Here is a 27,904-nt window from a genome sequence, read left to right on the forward strand (position 1 = left end):
CACCTTGAACAGTTCTGATAGATTCTACTGCAGAGAGAAAGTAGTTCCTACATGAAACTGTTCATGGTAAGGTCTGTAAGTAAACGGGATTTTTGGAAAGAGATGTTGCTGTTTAGTTTTTCAAATGTATTTTTTGGTGCTTTGAGCAGTACAGGACCAGTGCCTTATAGCTCCAGTATGTTTGCAGAGAAAGCAGAAATCTCTACGGCCAAACCTTTGCAGCTCACACCAAAACAGTATAGATGGATAAATACCACTACAGGCCAGAGGAAAAATATGTATTTTTGGTTTTGGGGGACTGTCCCTTTAAAGGAGTGCAAGTACTGTGATTTGTGCAGTAATTTAAAATAGCAAATGTATATTATTTGCTTTGAAAGGTTCTGAGAAGTGAATGGAGAGATAACAAACACAGACAGAGATTTAATGCCATTTCATTTTGTTCCAAAATGTTATTTACTCTCTATCCATCTTAGAAAACAATTTTACTAACATTATGATTCAAAATATAAACACTGAATAAATAGAGGATTTTGCCTCCAGTTGTTTTCCATTATGAGGTTTTGTTTTTATTTTTCATTCTGACAGTAAGTAAGTAGGAATGTAGTGGAGGGTAAACTGTTTACACGTTTTTCTGTTTGCAGAACAGTTTTCCTGCCTTTTCATGCTGATATAAATTTTGCATATTTACGCAATACATTTTCTGAAAATCTGAAAAAAATAATTATTTTGGTGCTTGTTGTCTGATGATCAATAACTGGAGGTCAAACATTTCATTTTTTTTAACCTAACATCGCTGCGTACATCTAAAACCGTGCTCGCCTTGAACAAAACCCTTCATATCACAGTGAGAAAGGCTTTTGAAGTATCACTTCATGCAACACAAAGTTGTCAAAAGCACAGAAGAGAGGAATTACAAAAAGGCAGTCTGTAAAAAAAGAAAAAGAGGATATATTTTTATTCTTCTTTTGCTGCTTCTGATTCCGTATCCTGTCTAATTTGTCTCTCATTTTCCTACAGAGTTTGTTTTCCCCGACCTGTTTCAGTTATGCCAGTCAATACGTGTCTCGCTACGAGGCCCAAGGAGAAGGTATGCGCATGTAGACATCTGACTTGCGTCAAACAAGATCTCTCTGACAATTTAGTCAGTGGGAAACAAGATGAAACGTTTATTCTGTTGTTTTCTTTAGGAATTCATTGGAGTAACTCATACACATCGCCCATCTCTGGAGACACGGCCTCGTTCGGTTGGCTGTGCTCGCTGATGCTCATCGACTCCGTCCTCTACTTCATCATCGGGATTTACATCCGCATGGTCTTCCCAGGTAAACTGTAAAATCATAGTCTTAATAAAATAAAGCAGATTGATCTCAAGGAGTCCTGATACTAAGATAGACATATTTGCATTCTCCACTTTTGCTAGTCCCACAGTGCACTTATCTTTGCCGGGTCAGCAACTTTTAAAGTTGTATTAGAATTAGCATGATGATATAAGCATTTCTGACATCTTTGCTTAATGTGTGCACTTGGACTGTGTTTGTAAAATATCAAGAGTAAATGGATAATAATGCTAGCATTCTGACCCCCTGTCTCGACCAACGCTTGCGCGTCTCTTTGAAAGCAAACGCTTTAATTATTATCAGTGCAGCTGTCTGCACCAGCTCACGTCCCAGCTGTATTTGGTGGACAAAAACACAAGCTGAAGTGTTTTTTTTTTTTTTTATTTGGGGCGGAGTGCGCTCCACAGCCTGATAACAGCTCACTCTGCTCCAGTTTAGTCCCACAGACTCCCTTCACTTTACCCAGCAGCTGGTATGCAAAACATGGGAACTAATTAAACTTTTTCTGCAGCGTTTTTCTGGCCAAACTGTACGTTTACTCCCACTAGACAATTTTACTGCTAAACTCAAGAATATTCACACATATCGAGGGAAAACTGCAGTTTCCACAGGAAGTTTGGCCGCTTGTTTCTTGCTGAACAGTTTGAAATGCACAGACAATGGGATGGACAGACGCTTCAATGTGGCGTGAACACTGTTGTGATGCTGACGTAATGTTTGCAGTGTAGGGTAATTATGCATTTTCCCAAAAAAACTAAATATAGACTCATATAAACATATTCACTCTATATCAGGGTTTCCCAAAGTGGGGTGTGTGCACCCATCGGAGTGCGCCAGCTGCCTTTTAGAGGTGTGCAAGAGGAAAAATGCAATGGCGGTGTCATGGTGTAATTTTCTTATTTACTACTATACTACTAGGTTACTGGGCCTACTTACACATCTTTCTCTCTCCGTCTCCAATCAGTCGGACAGCCCACTGTATCTGTTTCTGAACCTATGTGTGTGTCATTCTCTGTTCTTTACGTTAGAGGGCTGTATTGCAATTGGGATCCTGTGAGACCCAACACAAATCTCAGGGGTTTTAACTTTGCTGCGAGCAGAAGCAGGTGATGGAAAAACAAGCTTGGGGTCCCGGGATTTAGTCAGTCTTGCCAACTTGGCGGCTTTCTCCCTAGATTTACTGACTTTTCAGACCCTCTTCAGAGTAATCAGTCTGCAGCTCTTCTGCCAACAGCGCCGGTGTAGGTGTACTTCCACCGGGGTTTCTGTCCCCCTCCTGTCTCACTGTGCTGCAGGCAGTCAGTGTGACATGCTGCAGACAGCAGCTTCTCCCTCTCACCAGGTCAATGGATTAGATGTTACTATAGTTTATAAAATAGTTTATTTGAGCTTCATCCTCCCTTTCTACATCATGTTAAACTTGTTTACTTCACAATGTCTATTTTAGTGAGTAGACGTGAACACATTTATTTTATTGTCCGTTTAACTGAATAACTGTAATTAGAGTGTAATTATGCACTAGAATATCATTTTGCCACGTCATTAGCAAGAGATACGCATCTCTTTATTAAACCCCCATAAAAATAGAACATTTTCCCTGCAGAATGTGAGAAAACACAAAATCATTGGAACTTTAATATTATCGTGTGGGAGTGAATGGCCAGAAACCTATCAGGAGTAGGATTAAGAAAACTGCACAGAGCTCTGCTTTACATGGTAAATTGTGTTTAACTTTATTGCAATTTAATTCAAATTGCTGCAGTATTTTTAATAACATCTGTGTATGCCGCCTTGACCGTGGCGACAGCTACAAATAGGCTATGTTGCTTTTTTTTTTTTTTGGAGGTGTGCATGACCTAAAAGAACCTCTGCTCCACATCATCACTTATGACCCAGTGTGTGATGGTGTCTGTATCTACAGGGAGTTTTTACTTATTTATTCATATTTTCCTGTGTTCGGCATGTTTCTGCACTTCAGCCTATTTGGCGGCTTTGTGTAGCTCCCAGCCATTAAAGCACGCCGGTTTTGACTCTATAAAAACCTATAAATAAACCAATGGTTACATTTCTGTCTCCTCTGTATCTCTGTTTAGATAAATTTTATCTTTCAACGATTATGTTGCTAGCAACCCCTAGTTGAAGCAAATACAGCAGTTTATGAATTGCTTGGTAATCTTGTCTCTAAATAGTTTTTCATGTATTAATGAGAAGTCCTTCATTCTTTTTTTTTTTACCCTTCAGGAAAGTACGGCATCCCTGCCCCGTGGTACTTCCCCTTCAAAGCTTCATTCTGGGCTGACCTGTGCTGCTGCACGAAGTCAAACAGTAAAGTTGGCAGAGGACTCTTCTTCGCCAACATCATGCAGAAAAACCAGCCTGTCTTCTGCGACGAGAAGGGAAAAGGTACAGGAAAAGAAAAATGACATTGTACTATCCTCCAGCAGATAACGTTAAGCAATGCTGTCTCCTCTGGTGTGTTGTGTCCTGAAACATGATGTCTCCCCTTTCATCGTCTGTCAGACGCCTCACAAAATTTACATTTGCCCCCCACTCTTCATTTGATTCCTGTCCCCTGTTAGTTTGATTTACAGGTTGCCTCTGTCTCCACGTTTCTTTCAGGTCAGAACACTCTTTCCTCTCAGGATGGTGAGGATTTCTCAGAGCTCCCGGTGGGCGTTGCCCTCCACGGTCTCACCAAGATCTATGGTGACCGAGTGGCAATTGAAAACCTTAATGTTTCTTTCTACGAGAGCCACGTCACCTCACTGCTTGGTCACAATGGAGCCGGCAAGACCACCACCATGTACGTGTGGCACAGTTTTCTCAGTTTTCACTGTATCAGCATGTCCTTAGATGAATACAAATGCATTTTGACCATTGATATACTGTATGTGATGTCTTTTAAATTTGATTTGTGCGTCCCTTTAATCATCTCAAGGGCCGGCTGCTGACAGGGAGATTGTTTTGTCCAAATCTGGCACAGCGAATGCAGCGTAGTACAGATTAGCCTGACGGGTCTTCATCAACTGGAGCACTTACATTTACATTTTAAATGTGACTAATTTTGCTGATGCTGTTATCCAGACAATGAATGCAGCTGCAGAATAAGATTCAACAGTGCTAAAAACAACCAAAACCAAGAAAGGATTTCGTGTCCTATATTATTCCTGGGACCAATAAATCTTAATTTAACTGGTAAATACAGAGGAGGAAGTAAAAGAAAAATAAATGCTATAGAAACAAAAGGCATTCTCAACATTTTATGCCCCACATGCAAATAAACTTAATGTATTCGAATTATATTTTACATTTTTTCCCCAATTGTGAAATGTAAAATAACCAAAAAACTCCTCCAGTATGTATCAGAAATACTTCTACATGAACTGACTCAACCAAAACTGAATTCACTGTCGTCACTCGTGTAATAAATGATCACGCTTTGTGCTTAGGTCTCTCCTGACTGGCCTGTTCGCCCCGTCTTCGGGCTCCATCGAGGTGTACGGCAAAGACATGCAGGCCAACATCGATGACGTTCGCAAAGACCTCGGGGTGTGCATGCAGTACGACGTCCTCTTCGACCACATGACCACCAAGGAGCACCTGCTGCTGTACGGCCAGATCAAGGCCCCACACTGGTCACGCAGGGAACTGGCTGAACAAGTCCGCACGTGAGTGACCTTTTCATCCAGTTCAGGGAGTATCCTCAGTATCATGATGCACTCCAGAATAATTTACTGTCTCTTATAGATGATGTCAGTGGTTCTGCATGATGCAGCGGTGCCACTTGATTTATATTACTACCTGTTTTGGTAGTAATTAATAAATGGACACACATTTTATTTGTCATATACTGAAAGAATGTTCAGTTTTCTGAACAGGGGAACAAACACCTCGGCAGAGTTTTAGACAGTTACTAATGTTAGAAATCATTTTTTGCAGCAATAAAAGTTAATGAGGATTGGAGGGGTATGTATTTGCACAAAAAGTATTACCATAAATCAAAAAGAAATAAATTGCGGAATAATATAAATTCAGTAAACAAGAAACATTTCATTCTATGATTGACTGTTCCACAATCGTTTTGTTGTTTTTTGTGATATTGGATTTTATCTGGACCGGTGAAGCACCTAATTGCAGGTGATATTCAGACATGGTCATACAGATTATGGTATCTGTAGGTGTTTGTGCAAGAAATCTAATCTGTGGCGAGGAGAAAATAAATATTACACTTAACAGCATCTCAAGAGCTGTGAGATGCATCAGATTTTACCTTTTTTTTTTTAATCAGGAAGTCCCACTGAGAAACAGAGACCCAACCAGGGTAGCAGCCAATCACAACATTAAAATGCAACTAATACAACAATCCACAATAATATAACAAAATCTATTCAAACATAGTTGCCTCTCAAGAAAAACAAACACATGTATCCATGATGCCCTTAAATTCATCAGTGGATACAAGTGCATCTAATTTTAGATCTTTTTGTAAATTGTTCCATGCCCATGGTGCTGATTAGGAAAATGCAGTTTATCCCAGATCTGTCAAAAAAACCCAGAGTACATGAAAAAACAGCCACTTGGAGGACTGTTACTGGTAACTACTAGACACAGATAAGGGTGCAGCGGTTGACTGGAGGTTTGCCCAGTATTGCTTTATTGATGAAAATACAGCAGCGCTGTTGTCTGCAAGTGGTCACTGACGTCTAACCCACCAAATCAAGAAGAATGCAGTGGTAAACAAGGGATTTGTAATGAAACGTAGAGATGCATGATGCACTGAATCAAGACTTCATAGCATAGAGGAGGCTGCATGCATATACTATACTTCTACAGCAGATGAATAAAGGTCGAGGGTTGAGTGTTCTTGGAAAAAACAGAACAGTATCTCTATCCTGTTTCAAGCTCACATTGTTCATTAGAATTTTATGATGCTTTATTTTATCTGTTTCTGTTCATTCGTGTTTTCTTGGATAAGCTTATGGGAGCAAGCATTAGACAGATCATTTTTCATTCTGTGGCATCATTAAGCTCGGGTTCAAACCCAGTTGCATCATGAGACTGTTTCTGGAGGGTTTCTGCATGACAAGAGAAGCAGTAATAAGCCTGGACCTAAAGGCAAGAAGCTGTACCTCTGCTCTGGTTCCTGTTGTTCAGAAACCCCCACTGGGTAACTGATGGAACTATAACTCAGAAACTGGGTTGTAAATGCACAGAAAAAAAAAAAGTATGTTAACATGAGCTCTATGTTAAATGCTTTTCATCGACTCCCCCCACCAGGATCTTAGAGGAGACAGGCATGTACGCTCACAGACACAAGCTGGTGGGCACCCTGTCGGGCGGCATGAAGCGCAAGCTGTCAATCTCCATCGCCTTCATAGGGGGCTCTCGCTTGGTGGTGCTGGATGAACCCACCACAGGAGTCGATCCCTGCTCCAGGCGAAGCATCTGGGACATTGTTATCCAGCACAAGAAACGTAAGTTTCTCACACACACTGACACACGCAATGAAGACATAAAGATTAATTTGATTCCACAAACTTTCCATTGACCTCTAAGCTACGGTTACTACTACCACTAATACAACTAATAATAGTGATGATAATGATAAGAGGAGGAAGAATAGGTAGAAATACAAAAAGAAAAAGAAAAGGGAACAGAACAAAAACAGGAAAACTTTTCTTTCCTTTAATGGGGTCCCGCAAGGCTCGGTACTTGGCCCGATTTTGTAACTGCTACCCTGCGTCCCTTTGTCACTTCAACACTATGCCTTACCATTGTCATGCTGAAGAGACCAAGTTGTATGTCTCATTTAATCATAAAAATCATAACAATCTGGATTCCCTGCAGTGTTTCCTTGCCACCTTTAAAAGAGCATGTGGCCTGAAACCCTGGACCACTGACAGCTAGCTTAAAACATTCAGCCAGAAATCTCAAAGCTCAGAAATAATACCAGTCAAACTACTGCCTCCCAAAAAAATAGTTGAGAAACTTTTTCACATCTTAACTTCTTCTTATCATGACTGCTGCAATTCATTATTTACTGGCTTCAATTATGCAGCAATTACCCATCTACAGTTGGTACATAATGCAGCAGCCAAGGCAAATACTACTGACAAATACAAGACGCAGAGAGCATATCTCACCCGTCCTGGCTTAATTACATCATTTTTCTATTTGTTTTAGAATTTAATTTCCTGATTTTCTTTATTAGTTTTAAAGCCATTGACGTATACTTTGGCTCTGTTATATATTTCAGATTTTGTCACTCCTTATTTTGCACCAAGATCCCAAACCAGATACTGTGAACTGGTTCCACAGTCCAGGCTTAAGACAAAGGGTGTTCCTGCTTTTGTAGAACAACACCTGAATCCGTGTCTCATTTTTAAAAAGATTTTAAAAACCCACCTGTATTGGCTGGGATTTATTTTAAATTATTTACTCCAATGGTTTTGTGTCGTTCTGTTTTATTCTCTATGATCGAACCTTCCCCGGAATATCTTGTTTTATTTTGTTTTATTGTATTCGGTTTTATCTGCACCTGTGAGACACCTTGTAACTCCGGTTTTGAAAGATGGTATAGAAATAGAATTAACTCACTTACCTGTGTAACACACAGTTAGTAGAGGTCTACATGAAGAATGTGTGATATTTAACAACACATAACAGCAAACACAGACACCATAAATGTGTTATTAACGACATGGTGGGGGAATTCATGAAATTAAATCACGGAATTGGGCCTAAATAGACTAGTTAGTCTTAGACTAGTCCTTGCAGCTGTTACAGTAATATTTTTGGAATAATTACAAACTTTTTTTTATTTTTAATCCACTAAAAAAAATTAATTTATCAAGTAGAATGATATTTTTACTCTCATGCCTTGTCTTTTCTTCATGTGGACACACTGGGAATGCAATAATACACAATAAAACAAAAGGTTAAATGGTTATTTAACATGCCAGAATTAAATTGCCTTCCAGTAACACTGACAGCACCACTCTGCCAGGCGTGCCAAAATAATTATTTCGAAATTTCAACACTTAATAGGAATTAATCACAAAATGCAATAGCACAACGTGTCCCCACCACATAAAAAATAATTCAGCAGAGGCCCCAGTAATGCATGGCACAGACAAACTCTCGCTCAAGTGTTTTCCTCTGAAGACGCCTCCACCTCCTGTAACGTCCTCAGAGGAAAAGGGGTAGAAGAACAGAAAAGGGCACTGAACCTGGAGCTGACCCTGGAGGCTTTTCCCCCTGCTCAGGCTCCTGGCTTTAAATGCAGCATATAATTAATCTGAAAGGAATCCAGAAATATTTTTTCTTCGGGTAGCAGCAGTAATGGCAGGGTAACTGCTAAATGTCATGTATTATTAGATGTGGAAAACATCCTGTGTAATTGGCCATGTCTCAGATGTTAGTGAGATTTCGGTGCCAGGGGAATCTATTTCAAACTAAACTTTCTGCACCGCTCGCTGTCTGTGTGCCTGTTTCTCTGATGATTTGTATGTGCATGACACAGCTTGGGTGTGGCTTTGTCTTTGTAATGTCTGTTTTTTTTGGTTGTTTATCTGGATGAGTGTTGTTGTGAATGTGTGTGTGTGTATGTGTGTGTCGGGAGCAACACTTAAAAAGCCAACTTGGATGGGGAAATGAGGAAAATCCAAAACGACATTTGAATATTGCCTCTGTGATGTTTTCTCACCCTTTTATAGAGTAGCTTCGGCTGGTAAACAAAATCTCACGGTGTGCATTTTAGTGACATCGAATCACAGGATTTTCAAGTCATAAATTTCACATATTCACAGATTTAGCCTCCATTTGAGCTAAAGTTATGGGTTAGAGGATGCAATAATAGTGCATACACAAATCATGCAGTTGTTTTTGTATGTGTGTCCTCTCAGATCGCACCATCATCATGTCCACCCACCACTTGGATGAGGCTGAAGTTCTGAGCGACCGCATCGCCTTCCTGGAGAGAGGAGGATTAAAATGCTGCGGATCCCCCTTCAACCTGAAAGACAAGCTGGGTCAGGGCTACAAACTCACTCTCACCAAAAAGGTATCCATCCTCACAGGCATCCAGTCAATATGTTTGACTAAAGCACAGCGGCAAGATTGTGTTTTTGTTTTCGTTGTTTTCCACAATGAGAAATTACTCTAAAAATCTGATGTGAGACTTTTTAAACATTCCTTCTGGTCAAATGATCCATGTTTCCTCAGTAGTAGGGGTGGGAGGAAAAAATGTTTCTCTTAAGAACCATGACTCTTTATCTTTTTCAATCCCTGAATTGACTTTTTCATTGCTGTATATGTTTTTTCATATATAATTAACTATTGCTAAGTCTGTTAGCTCAGTGCTAACATATAATGGGAATTCCCATTGACGTGCTAACAGAAATCAGCATCACAGTGATATTACCATCAAATGGATGCAAAGGGGGAAAAAGAATCACAGTTACAGATGGAGGTGACAAGCCTTTATTGACTCCACTGGAAAAGGGATGAAAATTAGTGTTTAGTGTTATTAGTTAATTAGTTAATTAGTGTCCAACCAGGTGTCATGTTTCCGTCACTGGCGATCAGAGCTGGAGGTGATAAATACTCATGACTACTACAGTGTAAGGTTGTCAAAAGCATTCATACTTTTTTAAACAATACACACATTCAATAGTATCAAAAGCTATAAAAGGGTTTCATTGAATACCTGAGTTCACTTCAGTCTTTATTGTCCTGTTTGCAGCAAAAAAGGCAGTGACCTTTTCTGTACCTGTAGGTTGTTAATTAGAAAAAAAGAAAAGAAAAAAATGTTTTGTGTTCCTAAGACTTATTTTTTCTTTTTGCCATGGTATTGAAAGAGGTACTGAGTATTTTTTTTAATACCAGTATGAGACTGAAGTTTTGAATTCTGGTATCGTGACAGCCCTGCTGCAGAGTCATCTGATCTGGAAGTGAATGCCAGTTGTACCCTTTCCCACTGAAGACAAAAGCCAGATGTTGGTGGGGTTTTTTTTGTCCAGTCTAAAAGGGGCTTTAGAAGTGAGCAAGTAACATCATATCTCTGATGCATTTTACTCCGACTTTCTATTTACTAACAATGACACATCTTGCACAGACAGCATAAATAGTAACATTTCACGCTACATTGTTTTAGAGGAGCCGGCCCGTTCAGGCGTACATGAGTCCTAGCTTTTATTTCTGACACGGTAGACAGTAGTAGAGTCGCACACAATTCATACGGCAACACTGTGACTTATATCAGACTTACTGAAAAACTGCTAAACGGATAAAATCCAATACAAATAATGCTCCTGTGACTGTTGCAAACTCATACATTTTTCAGTATGCTACATCTTCCACTGCACTCCAAATGTAGCAGTTCAAAGTCTTTCTTTTTTCACCTCTTGCTGAGTTAATAAGTATCCTACAATCCTATTTGGTGTCGATATGCCAGTTATATTTTGGTCCTTCAGTACTCTGTATTTATGCCGTTCTTACATCTGATTCAGGCTGTATCAAACTCCGTCTCTATGTAGAGCTCACTAACTTGATTATAACCTAGAGGCAGAAAACCTCAGGCAGTGCCCAAATTTATCTCATCCTTAAAATCTCAGTCAGATGATAGGAAACTTATTTGGACAATGCATTAACGAAAAAGCAGGAACAACATTTTAATAACTGTTTAGGTTTACAGAGGAGGCGTTTCAACTTTGTTTTTTTCAGTCTGACCCAACAGATGCACTCCTGTTTTAAACAAAACATCTGCCTACAGAGGATGCTTAACAGCACATGCTATACATAAAAAAAGTGGACAGAACTGCATTTGCTTCCATTTTATGTGCACTGCTAAAACTTGGGCCAAGTTTTCTGCATGTCCTTAAAAAGTTTAAAGGTCTAAAATCCAATGATTTAAAACGTCTTAAAATGTAATGTGCACGATTTTCAAAGCTCTTAAAAACTGATTGGATTATGAAGTAAACACTACTTTATAAACTTTAGTCCTACCTTTAAAGGTTTTTTTTGAGAAAAAAAATGCATTGATCATGCTGTAATAACTACAAAAGGAAAACAACATAAAAATGACTGATACAAACTGTGCACCCTGATCAGAATTTCAGAGCACACAACTAATGTGTCACAATGTGGTGTGTGGGCTAACTTGGCGTCTCTTCTCTTAAAAAAATAGAGGAAGAAGAAGTAATATGTTAAAAAATACTTTCATTTCATATGAGTAAGTGCAAGTTCAGGGAGATCTTTGGTTGAAACCTGTTGTAAATAACGACTTTGCAGCCCTCTGCACCTCAAGAAAGACCCGCACGCAATTTAGGAACTTTGGGTTTTAAAGCATTGGAGTCACATGGGAAGTCAGAAAACATACAGCTGTCAGCAACCAGTATTGTTCTGTATTGACATCTGGTGCGTCACCGAAGTCTGACCACAGCTTAGTTCACTTTGCAGTAATAACGTTGTGGCACTCCAGTTGTCTTTCATACCCTTGCACTTCTTTGCCAGTACAGACATGAAAAAGGTCCTAAGTTGCATTCGTAACAGTCTATAAAAAGGTCTTAATTTAACTGGTTGAAACCCGTAGTAGGTCTGTGGTGGACCTTCACTGAGCGCTGTGCCTGAACGTATCCTGTGAGACAGACGGAGCACTGAAGCTGCTGCTCTTCTAATGTGCTGTTTACACTTCGTGAGTTGTGTAGACACCATCAAAGATCATGATTCCCAGTGAACTTCTTTTACTCAACATATCAAGGCGACCATGAATGGATGGTGTTAGCAGGGGGAGACTGTCAGAGTATACACAAACACACTGAAAAGAAAGGAGCAAATATAAGAATTTTAAGTCCCTGGCAGCTGATTTGTAATTGTGCAAAGTAAATCTGTCTAATCTTGAAAATAAAGCATGTCATAACCTGTTCTTTTGTTTCCCATCTGCAGATGCAAGACCTAGAATCTGAGCAGATCGACAACACTGAGCTGAAATCCTTCATCCAGGCTCATGTACCTGCAGCTCGACTGAAGGAGGCCCAAGGGGGCGACCTGGTCTACTCTCTGCCTCCCTTCAGCTCATCCAACGCCTCCTCATTTCGCTCCCTCCTGACCGCGCTGGACTCCAACCTGGATGCTCTGCAGCTGGGGGGCTATGGCATCTCTGACACCACCCTAGAGGAGGTAAGCTCATACACACCCACTCACAAAAACACAGATTTACTCTGCAGACACAGTGGAGAAATAAACAAGCTCAGCTGCTGAGGTACATTTAAACATTCGCTGTGTAAAATACAGAAGCTCCAGATGTGCTGCTTCTCATAAACTTGATCATATTGCTGTGTTAGCATAATCACAAGCTATATTATTTTAAAATTAAATTATACTGATAAGCTCTTTGACATACGCAGATGCTAATGTTTTCTTTTTATCGGTGTAGGTGTTCCTCCAGTTGACTCATGACAACCCAGACAATCGGGCTGGGGACGGCCCCCTGTCCATCTCGGAGACGATTTCAGACACTGGATCCGTCGACAGCTTCCCGTCAGACCTCGATGGAAGCTTCTCCAGCTTCGGCGACAAGATCAGTGAGTCCACTGGCTTTTACCTCACCCATAGATGAGAGCAGCCCATACGGATACTTTGCCTTTGCATCATGTCCCCAACCCCTTTTTGAGTGAAAGCAGCCACTCTAATTCGACTGCCTAAATGCAAATTCTGAGGTCTTTGCCGATTTAATAGCATAAAATAATCACTTTATAGCTGTTGGGAGCCCAAACTCTATGGTCAATCAGGCAAATAATTATCTTATAGCGTTGCTGATCAATGTCCGGCGTCCTAATCTGGAAAAAAATAAGGAAAACGGGGTTAATGAGTGTACAAATTTGCCGTATACATCAACTTTATTGATTCTCCAGGGAATGTATTTTTGATATCTGTCACTTTTTTCTGTAATTAAGACACTTTATTTTGCCATTTTGTTTATCTGTCCTTGCCATAAACTAATATCATCTGTTGCTATTTTGACTGCTGTTTGTGCTGAATATGCAACCTTTCACTACGAGCTGAGAGAAACAGAAAACACTTCACTTTATGCCGTTTGCAAGGTTCTTCATTAGAAGGAAAATCAATTAATATGAATTCTTAACGTTAAATACTCTGTGATCCTAGCAGTTTGTCGAGTGGACAGACTGTTGAACCAAACTCGAAGCAGGCGTTTTATTGTAGAGACATATTTTTTCAGAGTAAAAACTTTAGCTGAGAGTCTTTTCTGACTCATTTTGATTTACAGGCACAATCGGCACACGTCTTTAACTCAGTAACATCATTAACTCATTTCTGATGGAGTGTTTTTCACAGATGTACAATAGTGACTTGTCAGGTCCCACAGTTGATCGTTTTCATTCTCTATCTGGATGGCCTGAAGCCACAGATCTCTTCTTTAGCTCCCTTTTTTTGCTCCCTCTGGGAAGTAAAGAAAATCATAAACTGGGGTTTGTTTTATTGTTTGATGTACAAACTGTGATGCAGCAGCTTTTAGCTATGGTGCCACTAGTTATTTACAACTTAGTGTGCTGGAGAAAAGTAGGGTTAGAGTTGTTTTTTTCATCAAGTCAGTCTGCACGGAAATGAATCCCATGCTATCTTCCACTAGTTAGGGGTGGAAAGAGGGATTTGTTTTTTGGCAGTTTTGCAGCGCTCGCTTTCACCCAAACGGGGGCATGGTCATTGTCAAAACAGGGACATGATGTATGCCTGCTCTCAGGTATTCCTTGTTTTGTTTCTCTCAGTCTCTCCTTCCCTTTGTTCCTCACATCCCTCCTTTTCGCTCTTTCCTTTTCCTGTCACTTGTGCACATCACACCCAATAAAAATGACAGCATTTAAAGTTGATTATTAAATATTTAAACTATAAGGAAGCATTTAAGAAAACTTTCTGTTTCATGCAATAACTTGTGTAGTCTCATTAACAGTAGTGTTCACTGTGTTTATCAGTATGCTCAAATATATACAGATTTTTTATTTTAGATTCTTTCCATATTAAAACTAAAATATTTGAAAAAGTACTTACTCAGCTGACCTAGTTCAACAGCTTCTACAATTGGAACACCCATCTTGATGGATTGTACTGCCATCTTTTGTGATACAATCTACCTGTGAACCTTTACTTCACTGTGCCGCAGAGAGAAAAAGCAGGCATCTTCAAGGCAGTGAGACAGTAAAAAGTTTATTAGTACAGAAATGATTTAAACCCTTACTCCATTTCTTCCCCTCTAGAGCTTACCGGTTCGACCATGGTGCGCGGCATGGCCCTGGCCTGGCAGCAGATGTCAGCCATACTGATCAAGAGATTCCACCACAGCCGCAGAGACTGGAAGGGTCTGATCGCCCAGATCCTACTTCCGGTTCTCTTTGTGGTGTTTGCTATGGGCCTGGGCTCCATCAGGAGCGACCTGCGGCACTATCCTGAGCTGGAGCTTAGCCCTGCGCTTTACAAATTCGGACCAAGCTACTCTTTCTTCAGGTCAGTCCCCACGGCAAAAAAAAAAATACAAGGGAGTACACAGAAATAAACAAGGCTAATCAAGGTGCTTTTACACCAAGCATGTTTGGAGCAGTTCAATCAAACTCTGAGGCTTTGCTCTTTTATTTCACTTTGTTTGGAAAGGTCAGACCAATGCCACTGAGGTTCATGTGGCACAAATAACCCCACCAAGGCACAGGAAAACGTGGGTCTTGTTGAAGTACAAACCCAGTTCCATATAAGTTGGGATGTTGTGTAAGACGTAAATAAAAACAGAAAGCAAAAACTTTTTGACCTACATTCAATTTAATACAGTACAAATACAAGATAATCAATGTTCAAACTGATAAACTTTATTATTTTTTGTAAATATACCCTCATTCTGAATTTGCTCCTGCAACATGTTCCAAAAAAGTTGAGACAGGAGCATGTTCACCACCATGATTCATCACCTTTTCTTTTAACAACACTCTGTAAGGACACTAATTGTTGATGTTTTGAAAGTGAAATTCCTTTCCATTCTTGCTTGATATGTGACTTCAGTTCCTCAACAGTCCAGGGTTTCTGTTGTCCATTTTGCGCGTCATGATGTACCACACATTTTCAATGTTAGACAGGTCTGGACTGCAGGCAGATCAGTCAACCTGAACTGTTTTTTCACGAGGCCACGCTGTTGTAACACATGCAGAATGTAGGATGTCTGAAAAAAGACAATGTCTGGATGGCAGCACATGTTGCTCCAAAAACCTGTATGTGCCTTTCAGCATTAATGGGGCCTTCAGAGATGCGACATTTAACCATGATGCCATAGGGCACTAACACACCCCCATACATCAAAGATGCTGGCTAGTGTGAGTTAGCTTTGAAGTTAGGGGTGGGGGTTACTTGAATTAATATTGTGATATGTGACATTACCATGATATAAAATGGCATATACTGTGATAGAAGACTCTGGCCATATCTGCATAACCTAAAGAACAGGTTTAAATTTTGAAACTCAGAAAAGAGTGTTGATGCGTCTCATTACTTGACTGCATCATTTGCGGGGGACGACGTGTCTCACTTGTTATAAAATAAATGTGAAGCTGTATTTTGTTGAAGGGCGGACGGACCTCAAGGAGAGGGAGCGAGAGAGAACATGAGGCGAAGAGATGATTGTGATGAGGACGGCTGAGATGTGAGATCAAAGTGAGAAAGATTAAGAGTGTCAGGAGGTTGCGATGAATGTCTTCATTCTTGAGAAGTGCTGTTGTTTGATCAAGGGGATATGTTGCAAGCGAGAAAACGCTGAGGCGCCAATCCATATCAAAGACTGTATGGACGCCTCCTCAGTGCTCTTTAACTTGATATACAAAAGAGATTTAAAAGTGATGTTTATTTATTTATTTTTAATCAGGTCAGTGTCAGGGTTGTGAACTTCCATTTTGCTGAAAATGCATACCTTTTTTAAATTCCTTCAAAGTCTTTAGTAGATACTGTCGCGGCAACACAATCCTGGCAAACTTGGCATCTAGGGGTTTCTAGGGCTTGGTTGCCTGTGCATATATTAAATATTGAGAAAGAACAAGCTTTCGGCTGTCAGGCTAAAGGTAACTTGGAGGGTGGACTCACCCGTTGCTCTCATCTCTTGGCTCCAGTCTGATTCCAGTCACTCGACCTGCTCACTCTCCTCAGTCAATCACCACTATTGGTGAGCAATGGTTTGGGTTTTTTGTTAGTTATTTCCTGTTTTATTTTGTTATCTTTGTCTTCCCTCATTTCTCTGACTTTACTTCCTGTTTTTGTCCATTTCCCACTCTTTCTTATTGCTGTTTGTTTCATCTGTGTCTGATTATTTCCTTGCCTATTTAGTCCTTGTGCTTCTCTGTTTCTGTGTCAGTTCGTCAACTTCCGTGTTTCATTCATTTTTTGGACTTTGGATTTGCTTTTTGGACGTTTTTATTCTTCATTTCCTTTGATTTGTCTGCTTGTTTTTAGACCTTATGGTTTTGACCTGCCAGCCCTTCACATAAGCCTGTTATACATTCTGTTGTTCTTAAAATACATTTATGCTTTTTGCCCCTGTCTGCATTTTTGGGTCTGTCATCTTGTGTTTTTTGGCACACTGTGACAGTGTCATCAACCTGGAATACAAAAATCCAAAAAGCAAATCCAAAGTCCACAAAATGAAACACAAGTCCGAGGCAAGGGAGATGACAACCTGACACAGAAACAGAGAGACACAAGGACTAAACAGACAAGGAACCAACAGACACAGGTGAAACAAATGGTAATCAAAAGGACGGGAAAAGGACAAAGATGGGAAATAAAGTCACACAAACAAGAGGGATGGCAAAGAATACAAAACAAAACAGGAAATAATGAACAAAAAAACCCCAAGCCATGAGACGATGCACCACTGACAGCTCATTTTCCAGACGCTAAACACTCGGACAGTAAATCAAAACAGAACTTTGCAATGGAAAAGGGAGGGGGGGGTGTAGCACGATGCAGCTCTCGAACAGGAAACACTCTTTGCTTCCACTTATCCTTCAGCGTTTTTCAGCTGCTCCTCATTGTTGTTACCAATAAGGAGACAATGTTCTGTGACAATACATTATAAGAGTCTGGAAAGACATGAAGGTAAACTGCAGCTTGGCCGCAAATGATCAACAACGTTGGCTGCGTCTGTCAGTTGTTGTGACATTGCAGTAGGTGCTTCACCATCTGTTTCCCGGTGGGGATCTGCACTCTGCTGAGTGACTTCTTCTAGTTGTGACTACAGATTGTAGACAGTTTATGAACAATCTCAGGGTACTGTGTTTTAGATCTGCCTGTACGAACTGCAAATGTCATGATCTGATCTTTATTTATGAGTGTACCTGCGCTTAAAGGGAGGAATGACTCAAATAAAAGAAATCCACTTCAGTGTGAAGTGGCAAATCAAATATCCTGAGGATGTTATATCAGGATATCTGACTGTGCTCCATTGTCATTTTATTGACAATGTTCTGAGTTAGTGAATTGCTCTTAAACCAACTTGTCTGCCAAAAAAAACACCTTGTTAACTGGCAACCTTCAATTCCAGTTCTTTATAAAGCTCCAGCCACCAGGAACTATTTGGGTAAATCAATAATAACTAAATCAAAGTCTGACTGCTGATGCCATGTTGGAACCTTATGAAAAAACATTTTGTTTGAGTTACCACATGATACTGTTGTTACAAGTATAATGCAGTTCACTAAAATGTCTGTTTCATCCTTGAATCAAGGCTGACTTTTTGTTTTCTGGCTCCACAGCAACCGAAATCCCAACTCCAGCAAGCTGGTGGACACCATGATGTCATTCCCCGGAATCGATAACACCTGCCTCGACAAGTCTGATAATCCGTACGTTATCGCGCCACAAATGCCCGCTGTTTCTTTCCCTGAAAACGATAAATTTGTCAGTGACACTCTGGGTGCTCAAGCCGGGCTCTGTCTCTCTCTGTATTCCACCCTGCTCTCCACACAGTGTTTTCATATTTCACTCATTGTCATTCTTTTCATGCCTCCTCTTTCACCTTGTTTTATTTTACTAGAGCGTCTCCTTCCAATTCCTGCTGCTCTCTCTTTGCCTCTCTCGTCTCTCTCATGTCCCTCCCCTCTATTTTTCCTGCTGCTCGGCTGAATGTATGTGGCTGAAAGCCTGCAGCAGGACTCTGCGATGTGAGAGGGTCATTTGTATTCCATAAACAGCCTGTGTTTATGGGGAAGATTTTGCCCTTACAGGCTCTCAAATCAATGTTGGCACTCATGAACCAGACCTCGGATGCATTTTAAAATTCTCTGCAAAAAATAAACAAATAAATAAAAAAATAGAGAAACAGATGAAAGGGGAAAGATCCTGTGGAGCAAAAGAGACTGCATGTGGTGCCCATGGTGTCACATGACAATGACTGAAAGGGTGCTTAGTGCATTTACATGGTTTATTTATAGAAATATCACTGTATTGTCCCCTGATTATGGTCATTGGCGTTGACTAATTTAAAGTAACAGGTGTGTATGCGAGTGTGTCAGTCTCTTTCATATCTGCACAAAGTTGTTCTGAAAGGATTTGGCAGAAAACAAAATGCGGAGGTGTTGGACATCAACCCACACAAGCAAATTTCACACAATATGATATTACAGCAAATATTAAACAGCTCTGAAAACTGTTTAGATATCAGAGAAAAATATTTAGGTCCTGATCTCGAGAACGAGCATGCGAGCTCACAGCTACGGTATGAATGATCGTAGATTTTTTTTGCCATATTCTTTCTTTTTGCCACTATGTAGCATCTGCACAGGTTTTTAGCATGATGCAGGTCATCATCCTAGGGATGCACAATAAATATCAGGGTTGATAAATGATCAGCTAATATTGGCATACCACAGCTATATCCGTCTATATTGGTATCGGCACATAATAGTCAATAAATATTGGCTATAATAATATACGGAATTTAAAGTATTTTGTTACTTAAGTAGATTTTTCAGGTATCTGTACTTTCATTTGGGGCTAATCATTGTACACCGCCTTCCAAACATCAAGACTGATTTCAACCTAAATGGATCGAACAACAACATAGAAAAGATGATTTCTATGTGTATCCATCAGTGCATATCACACATGACAGAGATGCAGGATGGAAATTACTTAAAAGACGTAACAAGACAAAAATAGTTTAATAAGATGAAAACAATGTAACAAGACATAACAAAAATTAACTAAAAGACGTCATAAGACTAAAATGTTATCATTTGGCCAAAAACAGCATAAAAGACGCAACAAGACGAAACCAATGTAAGAACAAGTCATGAAACAGAAATGGCATAAAAGACATAGCAAGACGAAAATGACGTAAAAGACAAAAATGATGTAAAAGATGAAAACAGTGTCCTAACACATAACAAGGTGGAAACAGCTTAAAAGATCTAACAAGACGAAAATGATGTGAGAAGATGAAAACAATGTAACAAGACATAAGAAGACAAAAATGACAATAAAGACATAAGATGTAAACAATGTTAAAGATGCAACAAGACAAAAACAACGTAACAAAACAAAAATGACACAAACACTGTAAAAAATGAAACACACAGAGGTAGACTCGAGAAAAGGTGAACTTAAGTTATTTTTGCACAGAAACAGCAGGTAGAAATGTCTTTTTGTGACATGAGCTACATCTTACTTTTATACTTAGAGTACATGTCAGAGCCTGTTATTTTTCACTTTTACTTGAGGAAAGAAGTTGAATCATTAATTCTATTTTTACCAGTCTTTTTTACATAATAATCTGTATTTCTACTTTATGTATGCGCTTTTACCACCTGTGATAATATCTGATGCGGCAGATTATGACAAAGCATTTAATTGGATTCTTAAGCAAAATGCTCTATTAAATCCAAAGTATATTTTTGATGTTTTTTGATTTCCTAGATAAAATAAATGGAACATTAAAAAGTCAGAGCTGCTCTTTGTTTCCACAGTGATGTCAGTTAGATTTGGTCTGATCAGAGCTGTGGAATATTAAATCGTCTGTCTTTGCTCACTACATCTCAGCCTTTATCATGCATCCCTAATCAACTCGGTTTCATGATGTCTTCTGGGGTGTGTCTTGTGGCATTATCACGCGCTGCAGACTCCCGTTGTTTCACTAAGCTGTCGTTTCACTTTGTGAATGTGTCTCTTTAAGGGTCTGCATGAGAAGCACGAACAAGTGGACCTCCGCAGGGAACAGCTCCAAAAAACTGAGTGTCTGTAAATGCACCAGTCAGGAGCAGGTGAGACCGGGTCACTGAGAACTGTGTGTGTGTGTGTGTGTGTGTGTGAGCAAGTGTGTGTACGTGTGGTGAATGTGTCCTCCTGTGCTCATGATTGTTTGAAAAAGGGCAAGTGTGATGTATTTGTCTCTTCTGTGCACTGCAGATTTGTGATGGGGACAACTATCAGCCCCCCCACAAGAGGGTCCCTTCGTCTCAGATTGTGTATAACCTGAGTGGCATCAATGTGGAGGAATACCTGTTGGCCACAGCCAATGACTTCATCAGGAACAGGTGAATGCATGTTTTAAGGAAGCCACATGTAGAATCATAATTCAATGACTATGTTTACATGCACAACATATACTGGTTTATGCCCTTTTTCAAAAAAAGACACTCCTGCAGTGTTCCTGCAGTCTGCCTGAGCTTCTTTGAGTCTTTGAGTCAACTCACTTCAGCCATAGATCTTATATCAAATAGGATTTCACCCTATTTAATAAACTGTCTAAGGCTTCAGCTCGCTATTTTGATTGCAGTACTCATTTTTGTACATGCAATTATTAAATATTGCTCCTTTAGTCAGTTGTCCTTTGGCACGCAACCAACGTCTCTGCAAAATCTTGTGCACTTCTCACACACACTCTGGGTAAAAGCTGTGGGTAAGTTTGTGGACGGACAGGCTGACAGAGCGAGCTATATCAATGTGGGGGTCTGATCTGCAGGTAAATATTTGCTTTGATTAAAAGAAAAACAAGCAAGCAAAGAACGCAGCGTGCCACATCTAATTTCTCAGCGACGTTCTCTTTGTTTTGATCGACATATTTGTCTTTTCCAGGTACGGCGGCTTTGCTTTCGGCATGCCGCTCCCTCCCGACTTAAAAATGGACGTGAGAGCAGTGCCCAAAAACCGCACTCTGTCTAAGGTAGGTTTGTCTCCTGCTTCCCCGCTGCCTGTCTCATTATCACTTTAACTGCTCTACTGATGAGTACTTGAAAGTTAAAACATGACATCCTCGCTAAAGTTGTTTACAAGATCCAGACTCACAGATGGAGCTGCATTGTTACACCATCAGTGTCATCATAAATATGCTTTACTGCAGCAGTTGTACCACTGTTTTAGTGTGTAAATTTCCTCAGATGATGACGTCTATATTTATTGTATCTTTAAAGCCTTGTTTTCAACATTGGAATAGTCTATTATAGAGATGTAGTAGACTATTGTTTTCTGAAATGCACACTCAACATTGAAAATCGTTACTGAGCTTATTGCTCATTGTTCCAGGTTCATTTTACTCTATTTCATCTATTTTAGATTCTCCTCTCTAGATTCATCTTTGTTTTATTTATTTATTTGCTTGTCAGAGGTGATCTGGAGACTACACGTTGCACTGCATACAATAAAGCTTGATTTGACTTGCATACCCTGATCTGTAGTAATGTGATTGGCGGTTTCTCTGCATGTCTGTGTTCGTGCGTGCGCTGGTTTAGGTATGGTTCAACCCGGAGGGCCATCACACAATGCCAGCATACTTAAACACCCTGAACAACTTCATCCTACGCTCCAACCTTCCAGCCGACAAGGATCCACGTAAATATGGTAAGCTCAAGCTGTTGGTGCTGAAAGTAAAAAAAGTAAAATGAAAAAAACTTTAGTTTTCTTCAGCCAAAGGACAAAGTCTGAGAGTTCTTTACAAGAAAACTTATCTAAGTTTTTGTGGACATAGAACAGATGAGGTCTTGGTCAGCACAGCCAGTGAAAAGAAGAGGAAAAAAAAGCACAGGTACAGTTCATAAAAGGTTCAGACAAAAAAGAATGACTGGATGATTGGAACAATCCCATTTTCCCCAGTATTTATCTGCCTTCTCCTTTTATAGTTGATAAGTGAAAGTCATTTTCTCCACTGAGCAAATGGAGTTAATTAAGTTGATATGAAGGGCAGTGATGGGAGGGTCTCTGGAGCCAACGTTTTGTAATTGTTTTCTTGCGGTCTATGTGTTGCTTTCACTGAGACCTTTAGGACTATTTCCATTGTACAAAAAGGTCAAAGAAGAACCAGATTTCAGGTTTTGAATCCCTGAGGCCTTCTCCTTTTAAAAAAAAAAAACAAACAAACAAAAAAAAACAAGATGATTTCTGGTTGGGGCTTAGAAAAGATTTTTCCATCTGAAATCTCTCTGAAACAAGGAGTTAGTGGAGGGAGGTAGACTGAATTTCCCATACTCATCGCCACACATTGTCTGATATAACTGATGTTTGCTTCCTTTTCCCAGCACTACCTTTTGTAATTGGTTGAATTTTTATTCATTGAGGTAAAGCTCTGGTAACAGCCTGAGATTTCTGTTTTTTTTTTTATACAAAAAATATAAACAAGTAATCCAAAAACTATAAAAATAGTACAAAATTTTATTTGGTAGATACATTTTTATTATCCATCCTTTCTCTTAGTGTCATCAACTAAATCAGTTGGCTCTGTTTGTAGTCTTTGTCACTGTTTTGGATTCCTCCCACTTTTCTTCCAGCTGGGTTTCTTGCAGTCTTAACCAGTGTGTCATTTTCTGTATTATCCCCGTCCACTGTTCCTGAAAAGGAGGGTCTACTTTACTGCATTTCCATGTAAAACTTTTTTACCTAGCAATCAACAGAATTTTATCACATACTAATCCGTCATTCTTACATTCTCTTTAGCAAGGTTAAAATTACAAAACTGATGTACCATGCACCGTTTTGTGAAAAGTTTTCCAGAAATTCAATATTTTGTGGCATTTGCAGCCAGAATCTATTGCTCTGCACACTCTCCAGCTGTTGATTTTAGGTGTAATAATAATAAATGTTTTTTTTTTGGTATAAGATAGATGCAATCATAATTCTTGCTCTTTTGGACAGATTAATTGATCGAGTTTTCTGCACAGACAAAGACAACACATCACTCCTCATCTAATTGTTCACATAATAACATACAATTGTTGCTGATTACTCCTATTTTGTATATTTAGTGGTTTTAGAAAATATATTATTTTTGGTGGCACTGCCCTTTATTCATGCAGACACATTTCCTAGTTACCACTAAAGATAATCTGAGGAAAATGACTGGGATTGTGCAGAAGGGATGCACACATCAGCAGGAGGAAAATCTATCGATGTAGGGGGGGTGCTACTGATTCAGCACCCAGTGCTTTTTGTATACTAAATACAAAGAGAGCTGTAAACAGTGTGTTTACTCATGGTTCATTACACTGGATTAAAGCCAGGGGGTGCTGTGTGTCCTTAGACTCACATCATTATGCACGTTGAATACTGATGAGTGCCGCTCACAGGGGAGCGATGCTAAAGAGAGCGAGGCTGGCCCACGTTTTCAACACTGTTTCAGCTCTGAGTATCACCCTGACCATCTGCCTACTGGCTGGAGTACACAAACATACACACACAAACACACACACGAGGACATAACATACAGAGCGTGCACAGACGTACATGCACACACACATTCGTTCCCCACTGGATGATAAAAGCGCTCGAGGGTAGTGTAATCATTTAAATGTTACCTGCAAATTCACAGTGGTGGAGGGGGAGATGGAGGGGTGGAGATCCAGGGAGATTACTTTTCAAGGTGATGGTTTATCTGTCAAATGTGAAGCGCTAACCCTCATAGTGTGAACTGCAGTACCAACTGTGGGTTGAGAGCATTTAGAGGTCTGAAACAGTCTCTCTCGCGGCATTTCTGATCATAAGCACCCACTGCCACGGATGTGCTAACACACTCCTGTCCACTGTCCCCAGTAGAGATTCTGATCACTCCCACCTGCAACGGCGTTTTCTATTGAAAGTCTGTTTCCCCAGGCGAGGGCAAAGAATGGGACCTGCAGCTTTGAGGGAAAAAATATCATCTTACAAACTAGGCCTGCATGATATTTGTGATATGCAATACAATTAATTATAATAATAATCCATTTTATTCATAAGTGCCTTTCAAGACGCCGAAGGACACTTTACAATAGACAGAACAGTTGATGCATAACAAAGAAAACAATACAATAACGATGATAACAAAGAGCAGCAACAAAAGTAATGTGGTGCATATAGGAGGAACAGATGTGGACTGGTGTAACCTCCAGAGGTTGGCCCTAACCTCTGGAAGAGCATTCTAGAGGTCAGGGCCAACCACACTGAAAGCAGTGTTACACATATGGAGCCTGGTGGGGGGAATAGAGAGTAGGTGGGTTTCAAAGGGAGGTAGTGAATGAGCAGGTGCACAGGGACGCAGTACATTGTACAAGTAGGGTGTTGCCAAGCCTTGGAGAGATTTATAAATGAATAGAAGCACTGGAAAACAGATGTGGCATTTCACTGGGAGCCACTGCAGCTGTTGGAGGGTAGGGGTGTTGTGTTCCCAGGACCATTTGTAGCAGAGGACTCTTGCAGCTGAGTTTCAGACTATTGTAGTCTATTTTAGCTCTGAGTTGGTACACTGTAGAGAAGGGCATTACAAGAGTCAAATCAGGAAGTATTGAAGGTGGAACGATCATTTTTGCATTGCAATTTTTATTTTTAACGGAAAAGAAACTATTTAAATTGTAATGTGACATTTGTTGGGGTCTGTACCAAACAAACATCGCATCTGGAGCATTTCGGCAGCAGTTTTGTCACACTTTTTTGTTCTTAAAAATTGCAGGGTTCTGAAATTTAGATATTGCAATTGACCATGTTGTGATTTCGATAATATTTTGATCAATTGTGCAGCCCTAAAACAAACAAACAATAAAAAAGCAGAGAAGACGCACTTATTTACTCATGCAGAAGGGTTGGGAGACGGGGGACTATATATTATAATCCTTCCCAAGGGTCAGGATGGGCTCCTAAACAAACCAGCTAAGTGTGTGGTGTGAGACGAACAGGCCTAACCTACCTGCAGGCTGTGCTACACAGCACACTCAGCATAGCCAGACTTTCTTTGCATGAACTGGTTCGACCAAATGTAAAACCCCAGTGAAACATAATGGGTACCATGAGGGTGGTTATAAACTTTCTTTGTTAAGTCAGGCTTTCTCCTTCAGGCTCTGTGCGTGTTCCCACATAAATGGCCGTCTGGTGCATCATCTGCACAAAATGGGCTGATCATGTGCCGCTTGCTTTATTCAAGAGGAACAGGTTGTTATGATGGAGAGCTTCAAATCTAAAAAAAATATTACAGCAATAAGGAACGCTGTTGCTGCAAATAAGGCAAGAGTGGATCACTGGCAGAAAATTACTGATCGACTCAATGGACTTTCACTGCCTCTTGTTTATTTCTAACTGACAACTGCAGATTAACTATACAGGATATTAACATCATACTGAATTCTCTCCCATGATGAAAGATAGGTGGGAACCACTTTAGTTTTTGAACGAATCAAAGTGAAATGAATTTTCACTGAATAGTATCTGTGATAAAAACCAATAGTCTCAAAATCGATTTTATAATCAGTGTTTTGAGCTGCAATACTAGCAGTGCAAAATGCAACAAATCAGGACCAAGCATAAAAACATCATCCAGAGCGGTCGGTAGTTGCTTCATCGTTCTTTTAGTGAGTGGATGATCTGCTGTGAAAACATCGGTGTTAATATTACCTGAAGTAAACTGGAAATAAATGATTTTCTACATGACCAACTGAATGAATGTAGGTTCCCATGGCAATGTGATGCTTACAATTTGCAATGCTATAATTACATTACATGGTTTCGTTAGGTGACATTACTGACATACAGTTCAGCAACTTTGCATTTGTAATGTCTTTCCTCGCCTGAGAATCCACATCTCTACTAAGGACAACACACTTACCAACCAGTTTGATACTATCACAATACTTGGATGCTGATTCAGTATGTGTTGGGATTCTTCAAGTATTTCAATTCAGTGTTATCATTTATTACAATGTTTGGTTGCTTTTTTTTAACACTAGACTATTTGATTAAATTGAATCATACACTTCTATAGACTGTTTATTGAGAGTCTTATTTCCAAAAACACTGTGCATCACATGTCAGTCAGCCATTCTGAGTTTCATCTCTGCAGCATCATTGCTATATTGTTTATAAAGGTAGTAAATAAGTGTCTGTTTTCTTCTCTGTCTCCTCTTTAAGGGTCTTACCTTCTTCTCATTCCCCTCCTTAATTGGTTTTTAATTCAATAATATCATCCCTTAATCTTACTTCTTGCTTGTGTTTTTTTTAATCTTCTTTCCCCTTAAGTCTTAAATGTACACACACACACACACACACACACACACACACACACACACACACACACACACACACACACACACACAGTAGCAGCAGTAACTGTCTGCTGTTTTTTGCTGGTGTTATTAGTATACTGTTTGTTGTACTGTTATTATTATTTGTTTTGTTTTTGTTAGTTTTTTATTTTAGAGTTTTGCTGCGTAATGTCTAGTCTTCTTGTCATATTTTCTCACTTGATGTCTCTCCCTCCGTTTCTGTTTTTATGCACTCTGCAATAAAAAACAGAGAGGAAATCTTTTTGCCCTGTCCCACAGAGAAAATATAAAGTTACCCAGCTGTTTAATAATCCACCTTTAGAAGACATGGACTGAAGAGAAACTTTGTTTAAAGCTTTTAAAAATAAAGGGAAAGTGCCTCAGCTTGAGGCAGTGAACACCAAAATGTTACAGATCATGAACCATTTCTAGCAGTTTTTGATTACTTGCGGCCCCCGCTGGCCTGTTAAGAGGACTGAGGAGTCAGCAGTTGTTATAGGTTATATGTAAGGGGTAACGTACAGTGAGCTGGTTGTGAAATAAAGCCTTGAATCTTCCCATAGAGGTTTATTTCACACTCACTGTACATTATCTGGCTTATTACATGGTTACTTACAAAAGAAAAATTGACAAACATTTAAGTTTAATTTTAAAATGATTTCATGGCTTTATTTCACAGCAGTGACTTGCTCACTGCACTTTATCCTGCTTGTTACGCAGTTATTTAATATAAAATCTATACATTTTTCGCAAAATATTAATTTTAAAATGATTTTACTGATTTAACAACAGTTATTTTATTGTTTCTTCATAGCCAACAATCATAACCGTGTCCATAGCAACAGTCTGTTCATCATAGCAACAGTCTGCTATACAGAAATTAAAATGCTGTAATCGACCAATTAGAATTGAGTATTTAACAAAGCCTTGTAATAAGGTTTTCTGAGGTTTTTCAAGGTTTTTCAAAAACTGTGAATCACAGCAATCACAAGAGGTTGTTGAGGATACACTCACTGTAGCTGCTGGTCACTCACT

At 39.7% G+C, this 27,904-nt stretch overlaps 1 protein-coding gene across 1 annotated transcript in view; it reads left to right on the plus strand.

The window, feature by feature from the left end:
• The window catches only part of abca12 (ATP-binding cassette, sub-family A (ABC1), member 12), a 118,344-nt gene that overhangs the window by 64,143 nt on the left and 26,297 nt on the right, over positions 1-27,904 (plus strand). Inside the window, exons 44-58 of the mRNA XM_084725330.1 lie at positions 1,018-1,087; positions 1,188-1,322; positions 3,579-3,740; positions 3,957-4,140; positions 4,787-5,005; positions 6,615-6,811; positions 9,242-9,399; positions 12,282-12,515; positions 12,772-12,919; positions 14,609-14,855; positions 18,134-18,223; positions 20,551-20,638; positions 20,784-20,911; positions 21,453-21,540; positions 22,106-22,214. Coding sequence (XP_084581456.1) covers positions 1,018-1,087; positions 1,188-1,322; positions 3,579-3,740; positions 3,957-4,140; positions 4,787-5,005; positions 6,615-6,811; positions 9,242-9,399; positions 12,282-12,515; positions 12,772-12,919; positions 14,609-14,855; positions 18,134-18,223; positions 20,551-20,638; positions 20,784-20,911; positions 21,453-21,540; positions 22,106-22,214 — 2,257 coding nt within the window. The remainder of the gene's footprint in view (positions 1-1,017; positions 1,088-1,187; positions 1,323-3,578; positions 3,741-3,956; positions 4,141-4,786; positions 5,006-6,614; positions 6,812-9,241; positions 9,400-12,281; positions 12,516-12,771; positions 12,920-14,608; positions 14,856-18,133; positions 18,224-20,550; positions 20,639-20,783; positions 20,912-21,452; positions 21,541-22,105; positions 22,215-27,904) is intronic.

The sequence above is a fragment of the Lutjanus erythropterus genome, chromosome 8 (genome assembly GCF_056507025.1).
Source record: "Lutjanus erythropterus isolate fLutEry1 chromosome 8, fLutEry1.hap2, whole genome shotgun sequence".
Lineage (NCBI taxonomy): Eukaryota > Metazoa > Chordata > Actinopteri > Lutjaniformes > Lutjanidae > Lutjanus > Lutjanus erythropterus.